Source organism: Mauremys mutica, chromosome 8, assembly GCF_020497125.1.
Source record: "Mauremys mutica isolate MM-2020 ecotype Southern chromosome 8, ASM2049712v1, whole genome shotgun sequence".
In the NCBI taxonomy this organism is placed as follows: domain Eukaryota; kingdom Metazoa; phylum Chordata; order Testudines; family Geoemydidae; genus Mauremys; species Mauremys mutica.
The window spans coordinates 29373981-29396663 of NC_059079.1; the positions used below are offsets into that span (position 1 = coordinate 29373981).

The 22683-nt window shown below is 41.3% G+C and overlaps 1 protein-coding gene across 4 annotated transcripts in view; it reads right to left on the minus strand.

Annotated features, from left to right (window-relative positions):
* COL24A1 (collagen type XXIV alpha 1 chain) overlaps positions 1-22683 on the minus strand; it is a 254256-nt gene that overhangs the window by 193472 nt on the left and 38101 nt on the right. For all 4 annotated transcript variants that reach the window (XM_045027373.1, XM_045027372.1, XM_045027371.1 and 1 more), the window contains exons 4-6: positions 17612-17665; positions 11811-11864; positions 47-100 (exon numbers count right to left, since the gene is read on the minus strand). In XM_045027373.1, the coding sequence (XP_044883308.1) occupies positions 47-100; positions 11811-11864; positions 17612-17665 (162 nt within the window). The remainder of the gene's footprint in view (positions 1-46; positions 101-11810; positions 11865-17611; positions 17666-22683) is intronic.

Consider the following 22683-nt stretch of genomic DNA (forward strand, 5'->3'; position numbering starts at 1 on the left):
AACAAAAAATGTGGCTAACATTTCTCTGTAATTATGAAGCAGTTACCTTTTCTCCACGTTTTGCTTGTCCTGGGGAGAATCCTGGATCTCCTTTAGGGCCCTATTGCAAAGAAATGAAATCAGTGTGGTACAGGGACAGATGATTTAATTATATAGCTAGCCACAAATATTTTCACTGTTGAAGAAACTGATTGTGTGTGTGCAAGATCTAATGCTGTACAAAGTATATTTCTTATTCCAGGAATGTTTCCTTATGTCAATTTTCCTATTAAAATATGCATGTCACATTATATGGCATAATACAATAATCTGAATGCCTATGTGGCGATGAGTTTGAATTTCCCTGCATTTCTTCATAATGTACCTGAGGATTATTTATTAAAAAGGCAGAGTTTAATTGCAAATGCAGTCAGAGGTACAGAAAAATCAGTGTGCCTGCATTCTCAGCTATAACAGAATACTTTATTTGTACTTTGCTGATTTATGAAAGCCTGATGTATCAAACCATATCAAACATGAACACCAATATAGTTGTGATGTCATTTCTATTTCTGCTCAGTTCTTTGTTCCTATCCTTTAATCTAGTGTCCTTGACAGATGCTGTTGAGATGTAGTCAGTTGCAATTTTTCATTCATGGCATAGTCCCCCCCAAAACAAAACTTGTCATAAAACTCGCTAGAATTACCCCACGATGTAACATGGAAATAATTTTCTCTGAAGGCTAGTGTGAAGTTGCTCATTTGTTGCTTCAAAAATGCAAGGTTTGGAGTTACATTCCTTACAAACAATGTAGATACTTTTAAAGGGGAAATGTGATGTTCAGGTGGCAGGCAGAGGACATTTTACTGGGGAAATAAATTGCATAAATATACATATGGCTTTTCACATATTCTGGCAATAGGAAAATGTTGTCTCACATAAGGAAAACATATGGCTATGTTTCATGTGCCATATTTCATAGCTTGTTGTGTTCCCACATAATTAAGTTCTGCAGCGTGCTACACTTTATTTTCCCATCTCTTTCAAGTGTCACTACCTGTTTTTATTGCCATGAGAGTCTGAGAAGCCTGCGTGCTTGTCACAACTTTTTGAAGTCAATTGCTTTTTGTTCCCAGGTAATAAATTAACCCTCAGAAGTAGTAAACTGCCTGCATTAGAAGTGACTGAAGCATTCCCATTGACCAGGCTTACAATAGACAGCACACTAACTTAACAGTTTTCTAGCCTGAGTTTAAAAGAAGAACATTAATGTCAATTGAAAATAATCCACCAGTCCTTCATGGTTCCATGTTTTCTCTAAATCAGGTGTAGGCAATCTATGGCACATATGCCAAACGCAGCATGCGAGCTGATTTTCAGTGGCACTCACACTGCTAGGTCCTGGCCACTGATCCTGGGGGCTCTGTATTTTAATTTAATTTTAAATGAAGCTTCTTAAACATTTTAAAAACCTTATTTACTTTACATACAATAATAGTTTAGTTATATATTATAGACTTATAGAAAGAGACCTTCTAAAAATGTTAAAATGTATTACTGGCATGTGAAACCATAAATTAGTATGAATAAATGAAGACTCGGCACAGCACTTCTGAAAGGCTGCTGACCCCTACTCTAAGGCCTGGTCTACACTAAGCGTTTAAACCGGTTTTAGGAGCGTAAAACCGATTTAACGCCACACCCGTCCACACTAAGAGGCCCTTTATATCGGTATAAAGGGCTCTTTAAACCGGTTTCTGTACTCCTCCCTAACGAGAGGAGTAGCGCTAATATCGGTATTACCATATCGGATTGGGGTTAGTGTGGCCGCAGATCGACGGTATTGGCCTCCGGGCGGTATCCCACAGTGCACCATTGACCGCTCTGGACAGCAATCTGAACTCGGATGCAGTGGCCAGGTAGACAGGAAAAGCGCCGCGAACTTTTGAATATTTCCTGTTTGCCCAGCGTGGAGCTCCGATCAGCACGTGTGGTGATGCAGTTAAAAATCAAAATAAAGAAAGAGCTCCCGCATGGACGATGCGGACGTGATCGCTGTAAGGGCAGGCAAATCTGTTCTATCAGCGCTCCGTTACAGAAGACGAAATTCAAAATCATTTTTAAAAAATCTCCAGACAGATGCCATAGCAGGGACTCAGCGCACTGCTGCGTGACAAGCGTAACGGAAAGCCAAAGAATCAAATGGACGCTCATGGACTGGAGGACTCAAGCTATCCCACAGTTCCTGCAGTCTCTGAAAAGCATTTGCATTCTTGGCTGAGGTCCAAATGCTTCTAGGGTCAAAAACAGTGTCCGCGGTGGGTCAGGGCATAGCTAGGCAATTTACGCACCCCCCACCCACCCCCAGAAGTGAAAGGGAAAACAATCCTCTCTTGACTCTTTTACATGTCACCCTATCTTTACTGAATGCTGCAGATAGACGCGATGGTGCAGCACTCAACACCAACATCCTTGCTCCCCCCATGCTATGGATGGCTGATGGTACAATATGGCTGGTATCCGTCCTCATCATCAGCCTATTGGCACATGGGGCAGTGCAAAAGGACTGGTAACCATGCTGACTAGCATCTGTTAGGTCGATCAAGGGCGCCTGGCCCTAATTTTTCCTGGTAGATGGTACAGTATGGCTGATAACCATCGTCATCATAGCAACAGGGGGCTGAGCTCCATCAGCCCCCACCCTTCATGTGTAAAGAAAAGATTCAATTGCCCCTGGACTAGCAGAGGGATGCTGGGCTCCTCTCCTACACACTCCTTACTGTCCTGTCTGGACTATCATAGCAGCTGGAGGCTGCCTTGCCTTCCACTCATATCTCACTAACAAGTCACTGTGTCTTATTCCTGCATTCTTTATTACTTCATCACACAAGTGGGGGGACAATGCTACGGTAGCCCAGGAAGGCTGAGGGAAGAATGGAATCAACAGGTGGGGTTGTTGCAGGAGCACCCCCTGTGAATAGCATACAGCTCATAATTTCTGCAGGATCTGACACAGAGCAGCTGTGCTCTCTGGTTCTATGATACAGTGGTTCTCTAGTACACTTGCCCATATTCTAGGCAGGACTGATTCTATTTTTAGATACCAAAAAGGAGGGATTGACTCAGGGAGTCATTCCCAATTTTGGCTTTTGCGCCCCTGGCTAAGAGCAGCCAGGGGCACTTATGACAGCAACAGATGGTGCAGTGCAAAAGGACTGGTAGCCACGATCATCTTATTACCAATTTATGGCATGGTAGATGGTACAATATGGCTGGTAACCATCTCTGCTATCATGCAAAAGCAAAAGCATGCTGCTGTGTAGCGCTGCTGAATCGCCTCTGTGAGCGGCATCTAGTACACATACGGTGACAGTCACAAAAGGCTAAACAGGCTCCATGATTGCCATGCTATGGCATCTGCCAGGGCAATCCAGGGAAAAAAGGCACGAAATGCTTGTCTGCCGTTGCTTTCCCAGCGGAAAGAGTGACTGACGACATTTACCCAGAACCACCCGCGACAATGATTTTTGCCGCATCAGGCACTGGGATCTCAACCCGGAAATTCCAAGGGGCGGGGGAGGCTGCGGGAACTATGGGATAGCTACGGAATAGCTACCCACAGTGCAATGCTCCAGAAATCGACGCTAGCCTCGGACCGTGGACGCACACCACCGATTTAATGTGTTTAGTGTGGCCGCGCACACTCGATTTTATACAATCTGTTTTGTTAAACCGGTTTATGTAAATTCGGAATAATCCCGTAGTGTAGACGTACCCTAAATGTTATCAGAAATAGTAGCCTCTGCCATCTTTTTTTCATACAACCAATACTTCCTAAAAATAGCACAGAGCCCTGAAGGATGGAGAAAGTAAGAGAGAACAATCCAACAGTCCTAGGTTCAATTTTTTACTGGGCAGGTTATGAGTCATTCCTGACTAGAAGTCATAGAATCGTAGGGTTAGATGGGATCCCTGGCCAAAATATAGGATTAGTAGTGTCTAAACCAACCAAGGCAGATGGCTATCCAGACTCCTTTTAAAAACCTCCAGTGAAGGAGCTTCCACAACCTCCTGAGGCATCTGCTCCATTGTCCTACTGTTCTTACACTTAGGAAGCTTTTCCTGAGATTTAATCTAAATCTGCTATGCTGTACTTTGAAGCCATCGCCTCTTGTCCTGCCTGCTATGGCAAGAGAGAACAACTTTCCTCCATCTTTTTTTATGGCAGCCTTTCAAGTATTTGAAGACTGCTATCATGTCCTCCTTTAATCTCTTTTCCAAACTAAACATACCCAGTTCCTTCATTCTTTGCTCATATGGCCTGCATTCCATCCTTTTGATGATCTTTGTTGCTCGCCTCTGGATCCTTTCCAGTTTCTTTACATCAGTGACCAAAATTGGACACAGTCCTCCTGTTGAGGCCTAACCAGTGTTAAGTAGAGTGGTACATGCCGCAGTTAATGAAACCTAAAATTGCATTTGCTTTTTTTGCAACAGCATTGCATTGCTGACTCATGTTGAGGTTGTGATCCACCACAACTCCCAAATCCTTCTCAGCAGTGCTGCTGCCAAGCCAGTTATCCCCCATTCTGTGTTTGTGCATTTGGTTTTTCTTCCTTAAGTGTAGCACCTTACATTTGTCTTTGTTAAATTTCATTTTGTTGTCAGTAGTTCAGTTCTCCAATTTATCAAGATCTCTCTGAATTTTAGCTCTGTCCTCTGAAGTATTGGCAACCCTGCCTAAACTAACTTTGTATCATCTGCAGATTTGATTAGTATGCTCTCTATTCCTACATCCCAGTCATTAACAAAGATGTTAAATAACAATGGACCCAGAAAACATCCTTATGAAACCCCACTTAAGACCTCCCTCCAATCTAACATCATTCCATTAATAGTTACTCTTTGTTTGCAGTTGTTTAACCAATTATGTATCCATTTAATGGTAGTTCTGTTGAGTCTGCATTTCTTGAGCTTACTTATCAGAATGTCATGTGGGACTGTGTCAAAAGCCTTGCTGAGGTCCAAATATATTATAGCCACCACATTCCTGCTATCAACCAAACCAGTTACTGTGTCAAAGAAGGAAATCAATCTGGTTTCGCATGATTTGTTCTTAATAAATCCATGCTGCTTTTAGTGATTATCCCTTCATCCTCCAGGTATTCGCAAATTGAATGTTTTATACATTGCTCTAATAGCTTCCCAGGTATCAAGGTCAGGCTGACTGGTCTATAGTTCCCTGGCTTTCCCTCCCTTTTTATAGATGGGCACTACATTAGCCCTTCTGCAGACTTCCAGGACCTGTCCTGTCATTCAGGAGTTTGCACATATTATTGCCAGTGGCTCCCAGATTTCTTCAGCTAATTCCTTCAGTACTCTGAGGTAAATAGTATCAGGCCCTCCTGACTTGAATGACATAACCAAGTCATGCCCTCTACATGCAGAAATGGTTTCCACAAGGGAAAGGGAGTTCTTCCAGACTGATCTCTCCTTTTCCACAGCCTTCCACACATCTGTCACCAAGACAACAACTTATGTTCATTGACTCTTTGGCCAGTTAACCTTGAATGTGACCTCACTTAACATTTGATTCTTCTCAACTCAACCTGATTTAGTCAGATGTTGTTTAACTGGAGCTCTTCGGCTGAATAACAAAGACACCCTTTGTGCTGAAACAGTTGGGCCTCTAGGTATCTGAGATTCCTTTTATCTAACACTCATTTCTTATGAAAACCCAGTTGTGTCCTATAATGTGAGTCACTTTACCATCAACAAACCCAACCATCTGAAAACTCTCTTTATACGAATGTTTTTGATGTCCCCAAAATATTTTGGGGAAACACAGCAGCATTGCTGGCCACTGTCATATATTATCAACTGGACAAAGAGCAATGTCTCTGACACACTTAAGACCCAATTTTCCAGAGGTCCTGAATGACGGAAGCTCTGATTGACATCTTCTGGAGTTGCAGATTTCATAGAAACCTCAGTAACAGCGGTCCTTGGGAGAAGTACTGACTCAGCAGATCTCCTGGCTAGCCCAGCCCTGACTACTATTTTAGTTTGTGCTATCTAGCTTCAGTCCTCCAATACAGCAGGGATTCTGAGTGGCTGGCACTGCAGTGCTCTCTGTTACTGACAGACTCACCAATGCTGGGGACCCACAACCTCCAGCAGGTAGATCAAGACCCACTATTGGCTAGATAATTCCTATTACAGGTAACCTCTCTACATAATTATCTTAGTTTATTGCTTCACTTGTATCAAACCTGGGCATTTGGAAAGTTTAAATATTTAGACTGAGACCATACTTGTACTTTCTCTATCTTATCATTAAAAACAATTATTTTAAGCTAAAATACAGCACAAGTAATCTCCACTGGTTTTAGTTATAAATGCTGTACACAGTACATATGGTTACATTCCATTGACCTCGTCATATCAAAACTGTACAGACCAGACGTAACCTTTGGCCTTGAAGCTGAAAACCAAATGATAATGGATTGCTCCATACTCAGCTTAATTCAGCCTCGCCAAGAATTTCTCTTCTATAGCCAAGGAAATTATTTTTTATGGTTAAAGCTAGTCCAGATCAGAGCTGGATTAAAGATGGCACATGCCCTTTATTTATAAGTAACTAAAAACAGTATGGACAGCTGTTCAGGCATTCTCAGCAGAGAATTCTGCCCTCAACCACCGAAGTAATGTGTGTGTGTGTGTGTGTCTATGTGTGTGTCTGGCCTACACTCATGCCCATCTGTTAGGGTGGCATTGTGCCAATTTACAAATTGGGCAGACCCTTATGTCAGAAAAAAGTCCCAATCAAGATGGGGTTTATATTAACAACTGCAAATTACATCTCTTCTTCAAGAAGCCCTTGCTCTGTAGCACTGGCATCACATGACTCTCTACATTTCTTTGCATCCACTAACACAAAACTGCCCAAAATAAATACTTCTCTGATCAAGAAAACCAGCCAAGCCACTGTTCAGCTACTGGGTTCTGGAAAAATGAACTTGTATCTGATAATCGCAAAAAGTGCCCAGGCTGAGTGTGTGTGCAAGAGAGAGAGATAATTCTAATTCTAAAACAATTAGGCTTCCAAGTGTTAATGCTGCCATGCACTTAGAGCTCTGAAAGAACAGGATTTAAGCCTCAGGGTGGGTTGTGACTTACACTGGCCTGTAATAGCAACAAAGAGCAGAAAACACAGCCTGGAACTGTTATGGCACAGGGATATCCTGCCCATGCCCACTCTCCCCTGCTACGTTAGCAGGAAAGAGGGAGTATGGCATAAAAGTCCCATATACCAGTGAAGACTCCCCCTTGCTGTGTGGCGCTCCTCCCTCGATTGTTTAGACTGGGCTTACAGCCAAAGTCCACCCATGGTGAGACAGAAACCAGCTGCACTACCCCTCAGGATCTGGCCTATTTTCTCTTTAAAATCTTTTTCTAGTATTGCTTTGTTATGACTGCTCAGAGAATGCTTGAGTTGTGTTTATAAGCATGTCAAGTCTTCCAAACTGAAGATGAGACAGACTCTATACACAGTACTTACCTTCCAAGGGTTATTGTGGAATAGTGCTTTAACTGTGATAAAGATTAGCATCTCTCTAATGACAGCAAAGCTTGCGTGGCACAACAGAAAGGCCATATTGCAAGCAGAGACGAAAACTTGCCAGTGTCAAACAGAAGATAGATATTCCTGCGGTAAACATGGTTCTTCTAAAAATAATTCATAAGACAACGATTTTGCAATTAGTCTTGTGTTGGTAGCTCTCAGGAATTCCTCTTGTCATACAAATCACATACCCCTTCTATTTCATTATTTTCTTACTACTAACCCATAAAAAAACAAAGTTGTGAAGCCAAGAAAATTACCAAATAGAAGTTTGCTAATTTTTAACAGCTTTAAGACAGAAGAAATCAGTACACTAGTTAACCATATAAATAAAGGTAGGCTCTAAGGAGCCATGATGCCAGGTGGGAAGGGGGATCCATCCAAAATGTTTCCTGCCACTGTGTGGAACGGGGATCCCACAGATGTACAGGGTTCAGAGGGACTGCAGCCTCTGAAATCTGCAACCTCCTAACCCTTCCCACCATGTAAACCTCACAGAGTCCAAACCCTCCCTTTAACCCATCTGGGCAGGTTTCTTCACAGGACAGGGTGATCTGGACCTGTCCTGCACTTTGTGTAATTATTTACTCTCATGCAAAGTGGGTATAAAATGCTTCAAATCAGATTCCTCCACTCACTTTATGCCCAGTTTGCACAGGTTTAACTGACTACACAAGGTGCAATGCAGTGGTGAATCCAATGATTCACTGCATTTTACATTTGCATCATCACCACAGACTCTATTACAGCTAAATGAATTCATTGTCCATGCAACAAACTTTATGAAAACAAAAAGAACTACATATAATTACTGCCTTGCGTGATAGCTAAGCCTCTGTACAATCATCGCTTGTATACATATTTCTATTTCCTTCCTCAGTAAACTGGCTCAACTTCGCCTATTCATTTAATTCCATACTTCACTGTAGCAATTAAAGTATAGTAAGGATTGATGTGTTATGTCAATAAACAGTGGTATATGGAGTGGCATGTGGGTGAACAATGTCAATACTCTACACAAAAGAGTCTGGCCTAAAGATAGAAATGACATGACAGATACCAGCAGCATGTTTAAGTTCCTGTCAAATGCAGCCACAGACTGGATCTTGAAATTAAACTGTAGTCTCAGACAAAGCTCTTTACTTAGGGTGAAGGATGACTATAGATTTTCTGGCATATAGCCAGATTATATGCAATGAGACAACTATTAAAAAAAAATCCACTGTTTGACACTGCCAACTTTTCAAAATCAAAATGAAAAGGATTCAGGGCATTCAAAAGGAGTTGAGCGCTACTAATTCCTCCCCAGCCAGAACTGGGGACATTTGATTTTTTTTTTTAAACTACCAGTAAATTATCCAGGCTTTTTTTAAAAAAAAAAAAAAATATTCTCATTCCTTTAAGATCTTTCAGGGTTTTTCCCCCTCTCTTTCCAATACATTAAACTTTCTGATTTTGGCCCCAATTCTGCACTTTGTTGCATGTGGGAAGACAGCTCCCTTCCCTGCCGAGATCCATTCCCTCAGCATGGCTGTGCATGGGTGCAGCAGTCTGATAGTGCACAATGAATTGCAGGACTGGGGGACCAGCCTTTGTCCCTTTACTTATGTTTACCATCATTGATTTCTCTTTCCCATCAAATCTCTTCACACCATTATCTTTCCACCCTCCTTTTCTAGCCCCAAATCCTTCATATTTGCTTCTTTTGGCATGGAGACCCGAGTGCAAGTCCTGTTCACTCTCTGCCTTTTCAAGTCAGTGGAAAGACTCCCCTTGACTTCAATAGGCACTAATCAGGTGATAAGTTTGGGTGATGGTATGAATAGGAACAAGTGTAAGTTGATAACTATTATTTGAAATGATACATGTTCAGCCTGATCCTCCTCTTGCTAACACCATTGCCAAGGAAGCAGTGTCCTGCTTCCCTTTTACAATTCAGACAGACTGAACTAAAAAAGTTATTTGTAATAAAGCAGCAGCTGGTTCTTAGCTAGCTAAAATATGTTCCCTTTCATACCTTGCCCAATGCCATTTTCCCAATAAAGCATACACAATTCTTTGTCATTTTAACTTAGAAACAAGCAGTCATCATTATATATGGTTTTCAGTTGTGAAGCAGGAACAAGGAACTATAAACCATCTTGTGAAGGTAAAATAAAATATATAAGTATTTAATCTATTTAGCATTACAATGCAGCTATAACAGTGCCAAAATCCACACACTCCGTTTTCTTGAAATAGTTCTTTTTTATGATAGCTAGGAAAATGCCAAAAACTCATGCATGCTTTTGTGATTTGAGACCACATGTCAACCTTATACCCCTAGGCCAAGTATCTAAGGTTACATGCTAAGGACCCTAAACTATATACATGTCAATGGAAGCTGCTGGCACACACACAGGGACAGAACCTGACCTTCGGTTTAAAGCCATGAGTGACAATCTAGGAAGCTATAAATGTATTAAATTCCATTCTTGAAGCACATGTGTAACTCTTCAATGTAGATAGGAGATACACATGTACCTTGAGAGGAGAATAAAACCCATTGTGATGTTACTGCCAGAAAATGATTACATTTGATCTTGTGTGTTCTAAGATTAAACCCAAGTGTCTTCAGTCTCCGTTAGTGTATATCAGCATAGGTCAATTGACCTCAGTGGAGCTTCTCCAGTTTACACTTGGTTAGGATCTGGCTTACTTCTATTTAATTAAAGTATTGTAATACTGTAATTTTACAGTAAAACTGCAGTTGTGTGGAGCTCTAGCCCCCTCTGCATAAAATAATGATACAGTATTAACAATAATAAATTGTGACCAACAAGAAAATGTAGCTTTCATAGCTAAGCCTAGAAAATACATTATTTTTTATTAATTACTTGATTTTTTAAAAGCAGCAAAGAGTCCTGTGGCACCTTATAGACTAACAGATGTATTGGAGCATGAGCTTTCGTGGGTGAATACCCACTTCGTCAGATGCATGTACTTCGTCGGATGCATATACATATACGTGCATCCGACGAAGTGGGTATTCACCCCTGAAAGCTTATGCTCCAATACGTCTGTTAGTCCATAAGGTGCCACAGGACTCTTTGCTGCTTTTACAGATCCAGACTAACACGGCTATCCCTCTGATACTTCATTTTTTAAAACCATGAACTCAACTACAGAGTAGATAAATACTCAGAATCTTGGTATGACTCAACGAAAGGAAATATATATTATGAAATAAATCCTATGAGTAGCTGGCTACAGTTATTTCAAGTAACAGCGGTCTACACTTCTCTATTGCCCAGTTTGCATAAAACCAAGTTAGAGAAATCACTACGTTTAATGGTTGTAATAAAATTAGATACTAACAAAAGGGCACATAGCAAACACAAAGCCACTTTGTTTTACAATGTCAAACATCACAAGCTTTATTTGATATATTTTCATGGCCTAGAGCAGTTTTTAACACCTGTCACTACAGGTCAGATTCCTGCCATAAGGAATCACACTAAAGCATCATGTTTTTTCCTAACATATCTATCAAATTGTTAAAACTAAATATGAATTGAAGGCATTTTGCAACTGCTCAAATCTGCCTGCTGGTATTTAAGTGGCCTTTGTAACCCAGGTTTGAAAGTTATTAACTGAGTTTATGGCTGAATATTTTTTCTTAAATTTGCAATATCAAATCTAGGTTCCACAGTTCTTATTCTATCATTTAACCAACAAACTCTGAAAGTTAGAGTGGTTAAATGCCATCAGACAGGTGAAATCTTGACAGCAAATAGAAGTATTTATGGAGAGTGACTTGGCCTATTTTTTTATTTTTTTTTTTCGACCAAAGCAAAAGGTTACCGCCGGGATTAAATGTCCAATCCTGCAAATGCCTCACTAGAATAATTCTGACTCACCCAAGTAGTTGGATTGACTTCAATCGAAATCCTTTGGAAAGCAAGGAATACTCACATGAGTAAAGGCCTCCAGGCCATCATTCCACATGCATCATTTTCTCCTGTGAAACTGGCTATTTTTCTTTTGATCTTGGTTTAAGTTTTATTGGTTACATTTCTTTAAAAACTGTTTATAGCTGTGCTCGCCATTTGTAAACCAAATAAAATTAATCACTACTATTATTGGAAGCAAACTCTAAGACTTCCAAAAAGTTACACATCTGGAAGTTCAAATAATGGTTATGGCAGTGTGGTTAAGTTAGCTCACCTTTTGACCAGGCAGCCCTGGCAGCCCTGGATTCCCATGTGGCCCTGGAATACCCTATAAAAACGAGAAAGAGCGGGATTATTCAGAACTACACCAAACAATGTTCATTACTTTGCAGAAATATTGTACAGCAAATCATCCTCAAGGATCACTGTTCCATCTAAAATCATTGCCTAGGATTTTCAAAGGTGCCTAAGGGAATCAGTGTCGATTTCTCACTGAGATTAAATGGGAATTGAGCACCTAACATGCATCCAATGAAGTGGGTATTCACCCACAAAAGCTCATGCTCCAATACATCTGTTAGTCTATAAGGTGTCACAAGACTCTTTGCTGCTCTAACACCCATAGACTCCTTTGACAGTCTCAGTCATTAACTTTTCACTGGGCTCCCAGGTAATTCAGGACATGCATATTAGAGCAAGCTCATTGTGACGATGACTTTTCAGCCATAGAATATCTTACGATGTTTGGGATAAAAGGAAATCCTAAGCATCACATTACTGAGGTATCCCTATGTACAGTATATAAAGTTCATGCAGTAAGGAACTGGAACAATTACTTCTCCAGATCAGTGGCCCAAAACGCTGACATTTTTGAGAGTCAAAGTTGACTTTTATATGATCAACATCCATTAACTTCAATGAGAGTTCCATGCAAAGAACATCAGGAGTACATGGCTAAATTGACCCATCTGTGGTTGGAAAACAAACACTGCTGACAGTGATTGTCAACAACAGAACTGGTGAAACGTGGGATTTATAATACTTTCTGCAATGGGACAAAACATGTTTCCAGGCCATCCACACTAGAAGTTAAAAGGTTCAACACCGGGTATCTGATCCTGCAAGGTCCAGAGCACTTTCAACTCTCATTGAAGCCAGTCCTTGTAGAATTGGGCACTGGGCGAAATGGTCATCACAATTATTGTCAGCAGCTATTCATCTATGACGCATGGAAGAACCTGAAGGATAAAATCCTGTCCCCACTGGTGTCAATGGCAAAACTTTCATTGACTTCAAGGGGGGGCCAGAATTTCACCCAAAGAGTTTATCAAAGGTACCAGAAATAATAAGAATCTGTTTTAACTCTCTCAAAACATAAAATACAAATTCAATGAACTGTTAAGACAGCCATCATAACATTTACTTTTCCCTCACGACTCAGCGTTTACCAATTATACTGCACATTAACACTGAGAGCCTCACAGTTTAATGCTTCCTCCAGCGAATAACCATGTTGACATAACTAAATGGAAATGCTGATCCCAGCCCCCTTTGAGAGATTAATGTGCACACAGGCAGCTTTCAGGTCTCTCTCAGGGATTTACAAGAAAGAGGAAACCCGCTACTGAAGATGCCAATATAATTAGTGGGGAAATGGCTCAGAAAGTTTTTAGAGCTTTGTTTGTTTGTTTTGCTAGGGTCGAGGAAATGCCACAACAACATGGGAGAGCACAGTGGTATTTCTGCTCAATAAAAGTTGCCCTAGGAATTCCACCTCACTGACAATTAACATACATCTCAGATAAAACAGTATAAAACAAGTCATTCTGGAGATATGGGTGAACAACAAAAATAATTTGTTTCAAATCCTGAAAACTCACTTATTTTCTTGATGTGCCCTGTCTCAGACTCAGTTTGGCTGATACACTCCACATTTTATTTTTTAAGTCTCCTCTGTGCAGAGGTCCCACGTGAGGAATTTTTCTAATAAAGTTAAAAGTGGTTAAAATCAAGCTCCTGAGGGAAATGTATCACTCTTAACTAAGGTGTCACTACTGAGACCATCGGACCAAGGCACGATTAAGGGCTGACGGAGAAAAGCACGGGAATCCTGGGGAAGACCAGGGCCTGAGGCAGGAGGATCCTCATGCATCTGGGAGTAGTGGGAAGGAATCACTGACACAACAATCACTGAGCAGCAAGTGGAGCAGCACACAGCTGATTGCTGATGGCTGAGTGCTGCCACTGCAAGAAGAGAGTTCCTTAGATCCCAGGTGCCTCCATTCAACAGCTCAATATGGCACATCTCAGTATGACTAAAGATGACTCAAGAGACAGAAGAAAGTCCTGGGTGAAGGTCACGTGACAGGCTCCATGTCTGTTCAGGAGGGGTGATGAAGGGCTTTCTTTGACTGGGAGTCCAAAGTTTTCAGTAGGTCTAGGCTCAGATAACCCACCTGACTATCACACCACATCTGTGTATAATGTATATACTACACATAGAATTTTCTAATAAAAACCTCTATTTTGGGGAGTCCATGTTATATCTTGCCCATAAAAGCCCAGGGCCGCCCAGAGGGGGGGGCAAGAGGGGCAATTTGCCCCAGGCCCCGAGCCCCACAGGGGCCCCCACCAGAGTTTTTCGGGGCCCCTGGAGCGGGGTCCTTCACTCGCTCCGGGGGGCCCAGAAAACTCTTGCGGGGCCGGGTGCAGGAGCTTCTTCTGCTCCCGGTCTTTGCCGGCAGGGGGTCCTTCCGCTCCGGGGCAGAAGGACCCCCCGCTGGCGAATTACCGCCGAAGACGGAGCGGGACCCGCCACCGAAGTTCAGCTCGGTCTTCGGCGGTAATTCGGCGGCAGGGGGCCCTTCCCTTCCAGGACCCGCCGCCAAAGTGCCCCGAAGACCCGCGGCGGGGCCCCCCTCCGCCGAATTACCGCCGAAGACCGGGCTGCACTTCGGCGGCGGGTCCGGCTTCGGCGGTAATTCGGCGGCGGGGGGGGCCCCGCCGCGGGTCTTCGGGGCACTTCGGCGGCGGGTCCCGGAATGGAAGGGCCCCCCTGCCGCCAAAGACCCCGGGCCCCCGGAATCCTCTGGGCGGCCCTGTAAAAGCCTCACATCAGCCTCAAGCTTAGCACACAAAAGTAAGGCCTGCGACCTATTTTTCAATGTAAAAAAACACCAACCGACACTTGCTGGTATTCTGATATTTATGGGCACTGTAAGAGCTAAAGCGCAACAATGACTTTTCAAAAATGAAGTTTTCCTGGCCCTTAGCCCATCACCTGGACTAGTCTTTGCAGCAACACTTAAGTACACTTTTAAAATTCTATTTAAATCATAGTTACTAATAAATCAAACTGGCCCTTCTCAACCTAGGCTGTCTCCGGACGCTAGCCACCCCTCTCTAATCTAAGCTCCCCCACTTCCCATTATGCTTTTTTGCATGATCAACTCCACATTCAATTCACAAATTTCACACTGTGGAGCTTTGTGCCCCAGAATGCACTGCATCCATCAGAGGTTAAGGAATAGGCATCTGAAAGAGACAGCTACAAGAGATATAAAGGATCCTGACTCCTACCTCCCACCTCTACCTTTATAATGGTATCAGAGGGAATCAAGCACGTCTGGTATGCTTTCTGACTGGCCATGTGACAGGATTGTTTTACATTTTTAACATGTGGTTTATTTGGGCTCTCTCTTTTTAAGGAATCAAGAGTGAGGGTATCCTCAATGAACTGCCTTAGCATACAACATTTTACCCTCTCTTCTTCCTCTTTTTCTCTCTCCAGTAAATGTCCAGATAGAATCATAGAATCATAGAACTGGAAGGGACCTCAAGAGGTCATCTAGTCCTACACTCATGGCAGGACTAAGTATTATCTAGACCATCCCTGACAGGTGTTTGTCTAACCTGTTCTTAAAAATCTCCAATGATGGAGATTCCAGAACCTCTCTAGGCAATTTATTCCAGTGCTTAACCACCCTGATAGGAAGTTTTTCCTAATGTCCAACCTAAACCGCCCTTGCAGCAATTTAAGCCCATTGCTTCTTGTCCTGTCATCAGAGGTTAAGAAGAACAATTCTTCTCCCTCCTTGTTGTAACAAACTTTTATGTACTTGAAAACCATTATCATGTCCCCTCCTCATCTTCTCTTCTCCAGACTAAACAAACCCATTTTTAGTTTTTTGTTCCTCCCCAGAACTAGGAAAACTTCTCGTGGGGAAGTGAAGGGACAGAGCGGGCTGGGGAAGGACAAAGATGGGCAAGTGGTGATGATTCATGAATGGTATTTAAATACTTCCTTCCACCCCCCAAATTACTTCAATGTTCTGTTCTAATTTTTACCCAGGCAAGAGAGGAAATTATCCTTTTTTTTCTGTATTTAGAGACCAGCTGTATAACTTGCTCATGCAGTATGGTTGCAGCTCACCTAAACTTGGGAGGAGAGACTAGTGCCTTCTAATGAAAGGAAAAAGCCTTAGCTCGTTTCCCCCTTTTTGAGTCTATGGAGAAAGAAATGTCTATACCTGATGGGAAAAGAGCAGTGTCTTTACCTCTTGGCTGCTTGATCACTATGGCAATCTGGCATTGCCTGACAGGAATTACTATTAGGCACCAGTAAGTGACTAATTTAGGCTCCAGTCCTGGAAACTTGAACATGAACAAATCTATGCACCAGAGTAGCCCTACTGAAGCCAACAGACAACAGGTGAGAAGTTGCTGCACGGGACTGGGGCCTTCAGAGGGTGCAGCATTAACCTGGAACAGAGGCAGTATATATAAAAACCGGCAGCAGCAGCTGCTGCTGTTGTGTCATGTCATCATAAGTAACAGCTCCAGCATAAAAGGATAACTTGAGGGAAGACCCCAGGAGTGAACCCAGGAAATGAAGTTAGACAGGGTCTGGATTTGGGGAAGATACAGTCTGACTTCTTTTGTTTTCCTGGTGTCAATATACATTTTTAGTTCATGCCCTTGATCACCACTTGCTTTAAATTCTTTCTTCAAAAACCTAATTCAATCAGCTGGTGATATCCCCTTTCCCCAGCCATCCATTTCAAATGTGAGACAGCATTAAGGAGCATAAAGCTGTGCAATATACAAATTTTGTTTTCAACATGCTACCAAACAATGGCGTACTCAAATGTTTGTTCACAAGCACTAGCACAAGTAAACCCCGCCTCCCTAAGATACCTCTTTCACATCAGCTGATCCATCATACCATCTGCCAAATACTTCTACCCATCCTAGCAATCTTACGTCCCATCTCTTAACCCTGCCAGACACCACACTCCATTCCTAAACCCATGACTATCCACTCCCCTCCAGCCTGCCCAGCCTTCTAGATCATTCAGCCCACAAAACCTTAACTACCCTCTCCAGCTGCCCAAAATCCCAGATTTCCCTCACTAAGAAATTCTTGATTCTTCCCCAGCCATTTCCAGAAGGCTTCAGCATTTTATAGTATATATGTGCGCGCACACACACACAATATATATATCAAGATGTATTAGCTATGGTGGTAAAATGTACTTGAAGAAGCTACAGACACAGAAATTATGCTTTTATTGAGCTGCTGTAAACCAAGAAACTAAAGCAGATCCTTAGAGCAATTTTCTTTTTAGCCAGCAGTGGATAATTCCACTTTCATTGTTTTCCAGTCTGTAGCTGTGGAATGCACTATTCTGGGAAGCCCACTCCCCTTCATTCCAAAAAGCAAATGAACCTGACCTTCTCAGCTAAAGATGGCAACACTGAAAAACTAACTAACTAACTAACTAAATAAATAAAAATGCTACAAGTAGCAGCATAACAGTTATATTGCAAACTCAATAGCAGTTTTTGGACACATTTACTCAGAATACCTCCTCTAGGTATTTATTGTAAAATACACGTTATTTTATCTGTCTTGTCTTAGTTTGTTTTAGCCCATCATATGCTGAGATTAAAGAGCAACAGCTTCCTTGCTGACTAGTATATGAACACACTCTACAATCAAATGATGATACAAAGTTTGGTTTTACTATCAATGTCCAGTATACATCTATAGAAAAATATAGCCCTTATACTCACCCTTGGACCTCTCTTCCCTGACAGACCAGGTAAACCCGGAGGACCGGGGGGACCCTGCAGGGACAAAAACCAAACAGTTAAGGTAAGAGTAGACCAGTCATTGTGCTGTAGGTCATAATCTGACTAGCCCTCCTACAGCCACCCAGCTGATTTTCTGATTACAAAACCTTCTCATTTTGAAAGCAAAGCTCAGAACTAAAGATACAATGTGCTTTTCCCCAATCTGGCTCCCAATTGGAGACATGGTTAAAATTATGTTACACATAAGGCTTGTAAATCTCAGTTTAGTGCATAACTTAAATACGTTTATTTTTATTAGAGGAAGAAGAATCCATTTCAAAGTCTAAAAACAAGGAAACACAATGTATTTCAAAAAAAGAGAAAACAGTTAATTTACTAAATTAAAAACAAGGCATACTAATTCAAACGTTTACATCCCAAACAGTGTATGTATCATTTGAGGCAATTCAGACAGTTAATCATTATAAGAAACTAAGTAATGATAATAACCCATAGAAAAGAAAGACGAAGAAATAGAAACACCACAGACACGGTTGAAGACTTGTTTGACTTCCTAATTATGAACTTCTCATAGGAATCATTGGTAGCACATTATTTGATTCTTTACATTCATATTTTTGAACTAATATAACTCCTTTCAAAGAGAAAGCATTTTGATTTTTACCAAATAAATTCATATACTGTTTTATGATCTGATGTAACCTTTGCAAATAGATTTGATCATAAATAATTGTAACAATATTAGGCACAGTACCATGTTTGAGCTAGGTAATAGCTTTGTCCCTAAAAATGATCCCTTTCCTTTTACATTGGACTTGTTAACTTCTGAGAGCAAAAGCAGTGTTTCATCTGAGCTCAAATTATGGTGAGAACTCTAGGACAAATTCTGCACTGGCTTGTTCTGCACTGCAAGCCATCACTTCTACTTCAGTGAGGTTGCATGGTAATGGGGTGGAATTCAGGCCTCCTCCTTTAAGAGCAAATCAAATTCCCATCTCCATGCAGGTGAAGAGGGCCATGGTTGTAGCAGAATCAATACACTTTCATAGCAGAGGCAGGTGAGTGGCAAGATGTTAGGACTTCATACGGGCAGTCCCCCTATGTGTGTGTCAGTTTTTCACTGGTGGGGTCACTGCCTCTGCTTCCCAGTATGCAGGGTGAGAAATTGGGGGGGTGGGGGTGAATCCAGAGGCTACTGCAAGCCCTAACTCTGCACTACCAGTCATGGAATGACCTGAGGGAAGGATTCCATTACCACTCCCTAAACCAAAACCCTAACTCACCCCAAGATCTCCTGCATACAACTCAATTACTCAGCTTGTGCACTGGGTAAAATATATTAAATAGCTCTGACTGTACTGCTTGAGGCTGTTCAAAATTATTTAAAATCGGGGGAGAGATGAAGGATAGCACCAGGATTACTACTGTGGCTGAGATGGCAATAAACAACCTGTTTAGGAAATGTAAAGATGGTTTGTGCACAGCACTATCCACATAACTTCCCATTGGTTTTTATGAGCCCCTGGTGCATAATTTTATTATGATTAAAATTCAGAATAAAAATGTTAAATCTTAGGAAAAATGAATCATAGAATCATAGAATATATGGGTTGGAAGAGACCTCAGGAGGTCATCTAGTCCAACCCCCTGCTCAAAGCAGGACCAATCCCCAGGTTTTTACCCCAAGTACCCTAAATGGCCCTTTGAAATAGAAGGATAACTTCACTGGCAGAGAAGCCAACACCGACTAGGGACATCAGTCGACGACAGACCAATTGTCTTTACTGGAGTAGAATGCAGATAGTGGCTTCAGGGAGACCTCAAAAGGCTTTCTGGGAATACAGGGTAATAGTAGGAGAAGAGGTCAAGCCCCCGTACAGTGCTAATTGTACAGGTAGTAGGTTTCCAGCAAATTCAACCCCCATGAAATGAAGAGAGTAGACCAAGAAGGCCACTTAAGTAGCAACCAGTGCACTGTGACACAGTAGAAAGAAACCAGTGTGCAGTCAGGATTACAATTATAGCAACACTCATACACCTTAGCATTGTACAGGTAGAGGTTGGCATGGTGGAGGTCAACAGGGTGTTTAACCTGGCCTAAAGCAAGTCTAGTGTTAATGCGGTTGCTTGTGGACATTTAGGTGTGAACATATGGTGCATTACAGGCATGCTACAGGGACTAACCCATGACCCACTGGTGACTGTATGTTACAGGTTCCCCTCTGTGCCTGATCTGAGGAGGATGTGAGTCTGTTACACTGGCTGCTATAGGCCCTTGGCTCTATAGCTCATGCTGTAGCAGCTCATATTTTTAGCTCTTTAAGTCCCCAGTTCACTCCCCGATGAGTCAGCCAAAATGGCAGCCATCACACAAGCACTGGTTAGCATGCCAAATTGCTCTAGCATAGACAAGGCATTTGAGTGCATTTCACTTCCAAGAATAAAAAAAGAGCAGACAGACACACAGAGCTTGACCTGGCATTCTTGTTGAGGGAGAGTTCCAAAAATATAACTAAAAAAAGCCTGGAGTTTTTGCATCTTGTTACATCTGGAGGAACTGTTTCCTATTTTTTCCTTTTTGAATCACTGAAGTTAGGCGATGCACCATGCACAGAAAGTTATCCTGGGGCTACACAAGGGAAAGAGTCAACAACATTTCTTCATAAAAGGTGGACAAGTAAAATATTTTGAAGTTATGATACATTGCTTTTTTAATTGTAATGTGAAGCTCTTCCTACACCCTATTTCAGATACTGATTATATTTGCTTTAAAATAAAGTGTTTTGATAGCTGGGATCCCTATTTTCCCCTTATGAAAATACTAATGCCTATTTACATCTCTTTGTGATCCTTGTTCCGGATTTGTTTGGTGTAGTTGGATGTGTATTTGGGCCTGTTTGGCTTCTAATTTTTTAAGATTTCTTTTTCATTTTATTTTGACTTTTGTATAGCACCTATGTGCTATGCACTAGGCAACTTATGAATTAATGAAATAATGAGTAATTGCTTTTATTGGTCTAAGGACAATGAATGGTATAATGCTATAAAAATAATTATTTTTTCTTCATAGGGCATAAAGATCTGGTCTATGAATGCCACCATTATGACAAAACCAATTGCCAACAATCCCTAGAACCTTGCATTAAGGTAGCCAGAATCTTTATAAAGATGTGTGAACATAAACCTCCCCCATAAGGTTCCTACCTCAGAACTGCTCAGCTCACCCCACATCAACCTTCTTTCTAAATGTTTACTACCACCTACTTTTCACCTAGGTGGGATAATGAGCCACCTGCTACTTGAGTCAGCAGAAGCCACTTAAACCTTTCTCAACATAATCACTTGCTACTAGGGTAGTGTGTTTCAGGCAAACATTGCTAGCCTATTACACCAACAGTTTAGACAGTTGGTTAAGTTATCAATAGAAACACTCCTTAATTAATTTAATTGAACTACTGCTACTTCAAATTGACAGTGGAGCAGTATTAGGAAACTGATGCCTCTGTTCAGCTAAAGCAACAACTTAACTGATTGTATATTTGGTGGAGACCATTAGAGAGTTTGCTGATAATTTTTTCAATTATTTGCAAGAAGTTACACCACTGCACAGAATTCTACTGCCTGTGGAAGTAGTTACAATAGTTACAGCTTCAGACCAACTTATTTCTTCTGTTTTTATACTGACATAGAAAGTTAGTTCTAGATACCTACACAAAGACTCCCACGAGCTTCTACACAAAGTCAATAGTTCCAGAGTCAATCTGATACATTCCCAACCTAGGGAAATTGGTGGTTTGTTTCAATAGTCTTTCCTCCAATAATTATAAACTGTAATTAATCATTAAACAACTGCATAGCATATTACATTTTATATGATGAACCAAATCATTGTTTGGTACATCAAACAACATAATAATTGTACATGATCTTCTAAATGGTACTACAGATGCAAACTGAAAATAATAAATTGGTTTAATAGGAATGGCATAATAATAATTCTTGTATATTTTCCTCATGTATGTTTCTAATAAATGCTTGAGTTTACTGGGCACCTAAAAACTGTGAAAGCTTCCTTCAGATGTTGAGAAATACTACAAAAGTCACAAATAATTAGGGGCCAATCCTGCAAACACTCAGGCCCCAATGACTTCATGAGGGCAAACTCCAGCACCCCATAAGTCCCCTGACTTCATGGGCGCAGAGGTGCAGTATCTGGGTCTTACTATGTCCCAATGGGAAGTTTTGTGATTGAGTGCTATAGTGCAGAATCAGACCCATAGTGCTTAATAGCAGGTGTAGTTCCACAGTAGTAAGTACTATACTCAGTAGCTGGCATTTGCAACATCAGATCCTAGATGGTGGTCCAGTTACAGTTCAGCACACAGAAGTCCTACTGACTTTAATGGAAGTTTGATGTGCAGAGTAATGATAGGATTCTCTCTCTTAATAAGGTGTTGGACCAGTCACTATCATTTCCTTTTAATGAAGAATTAAGAAATGAATGAATTCATATTCATGTTTGACTTCAACTATGCCTCCTAGCCAATCTTGTAAAACACCTAAGTGCTGACAAAGCAATGTATAGTTCTGATATAAAAAAATCTTTCATCATTATGTAGGATTATTTTTATGCCACTTCATTTTCAAAATTTCCAGCCAAAAATAATGGCAAGCACTAATCCCTACAAATTGCATGGAAGTGCATCATGAACCGCAATCAGAGGGTATCCAATCAATAGCGTGACTGATCTCCTTCTCTTACAGTTCTGGAAATCTCTTCCATGGTGAATTAGGCAAGCTAGAATTTCCAGGATTGCTAAAGTGGTACCATTAACATCAGAGGACTGTATGCAAAGCATCGTGTACCAGATCCAAATTTCAAAGCAAAATCCCCTGGTTTCTAACACAAGCCAGTGCAATGAACTGGAAATTGTCACTGCTTCATGGAAATTCAAAAATTTAGGCTTTGTTTAATTAAGTATGAAAATAAATAATACATAATTACAGTACATCTTCCATTATTTATTTTGTTATTAAATTCTGCTTATTGT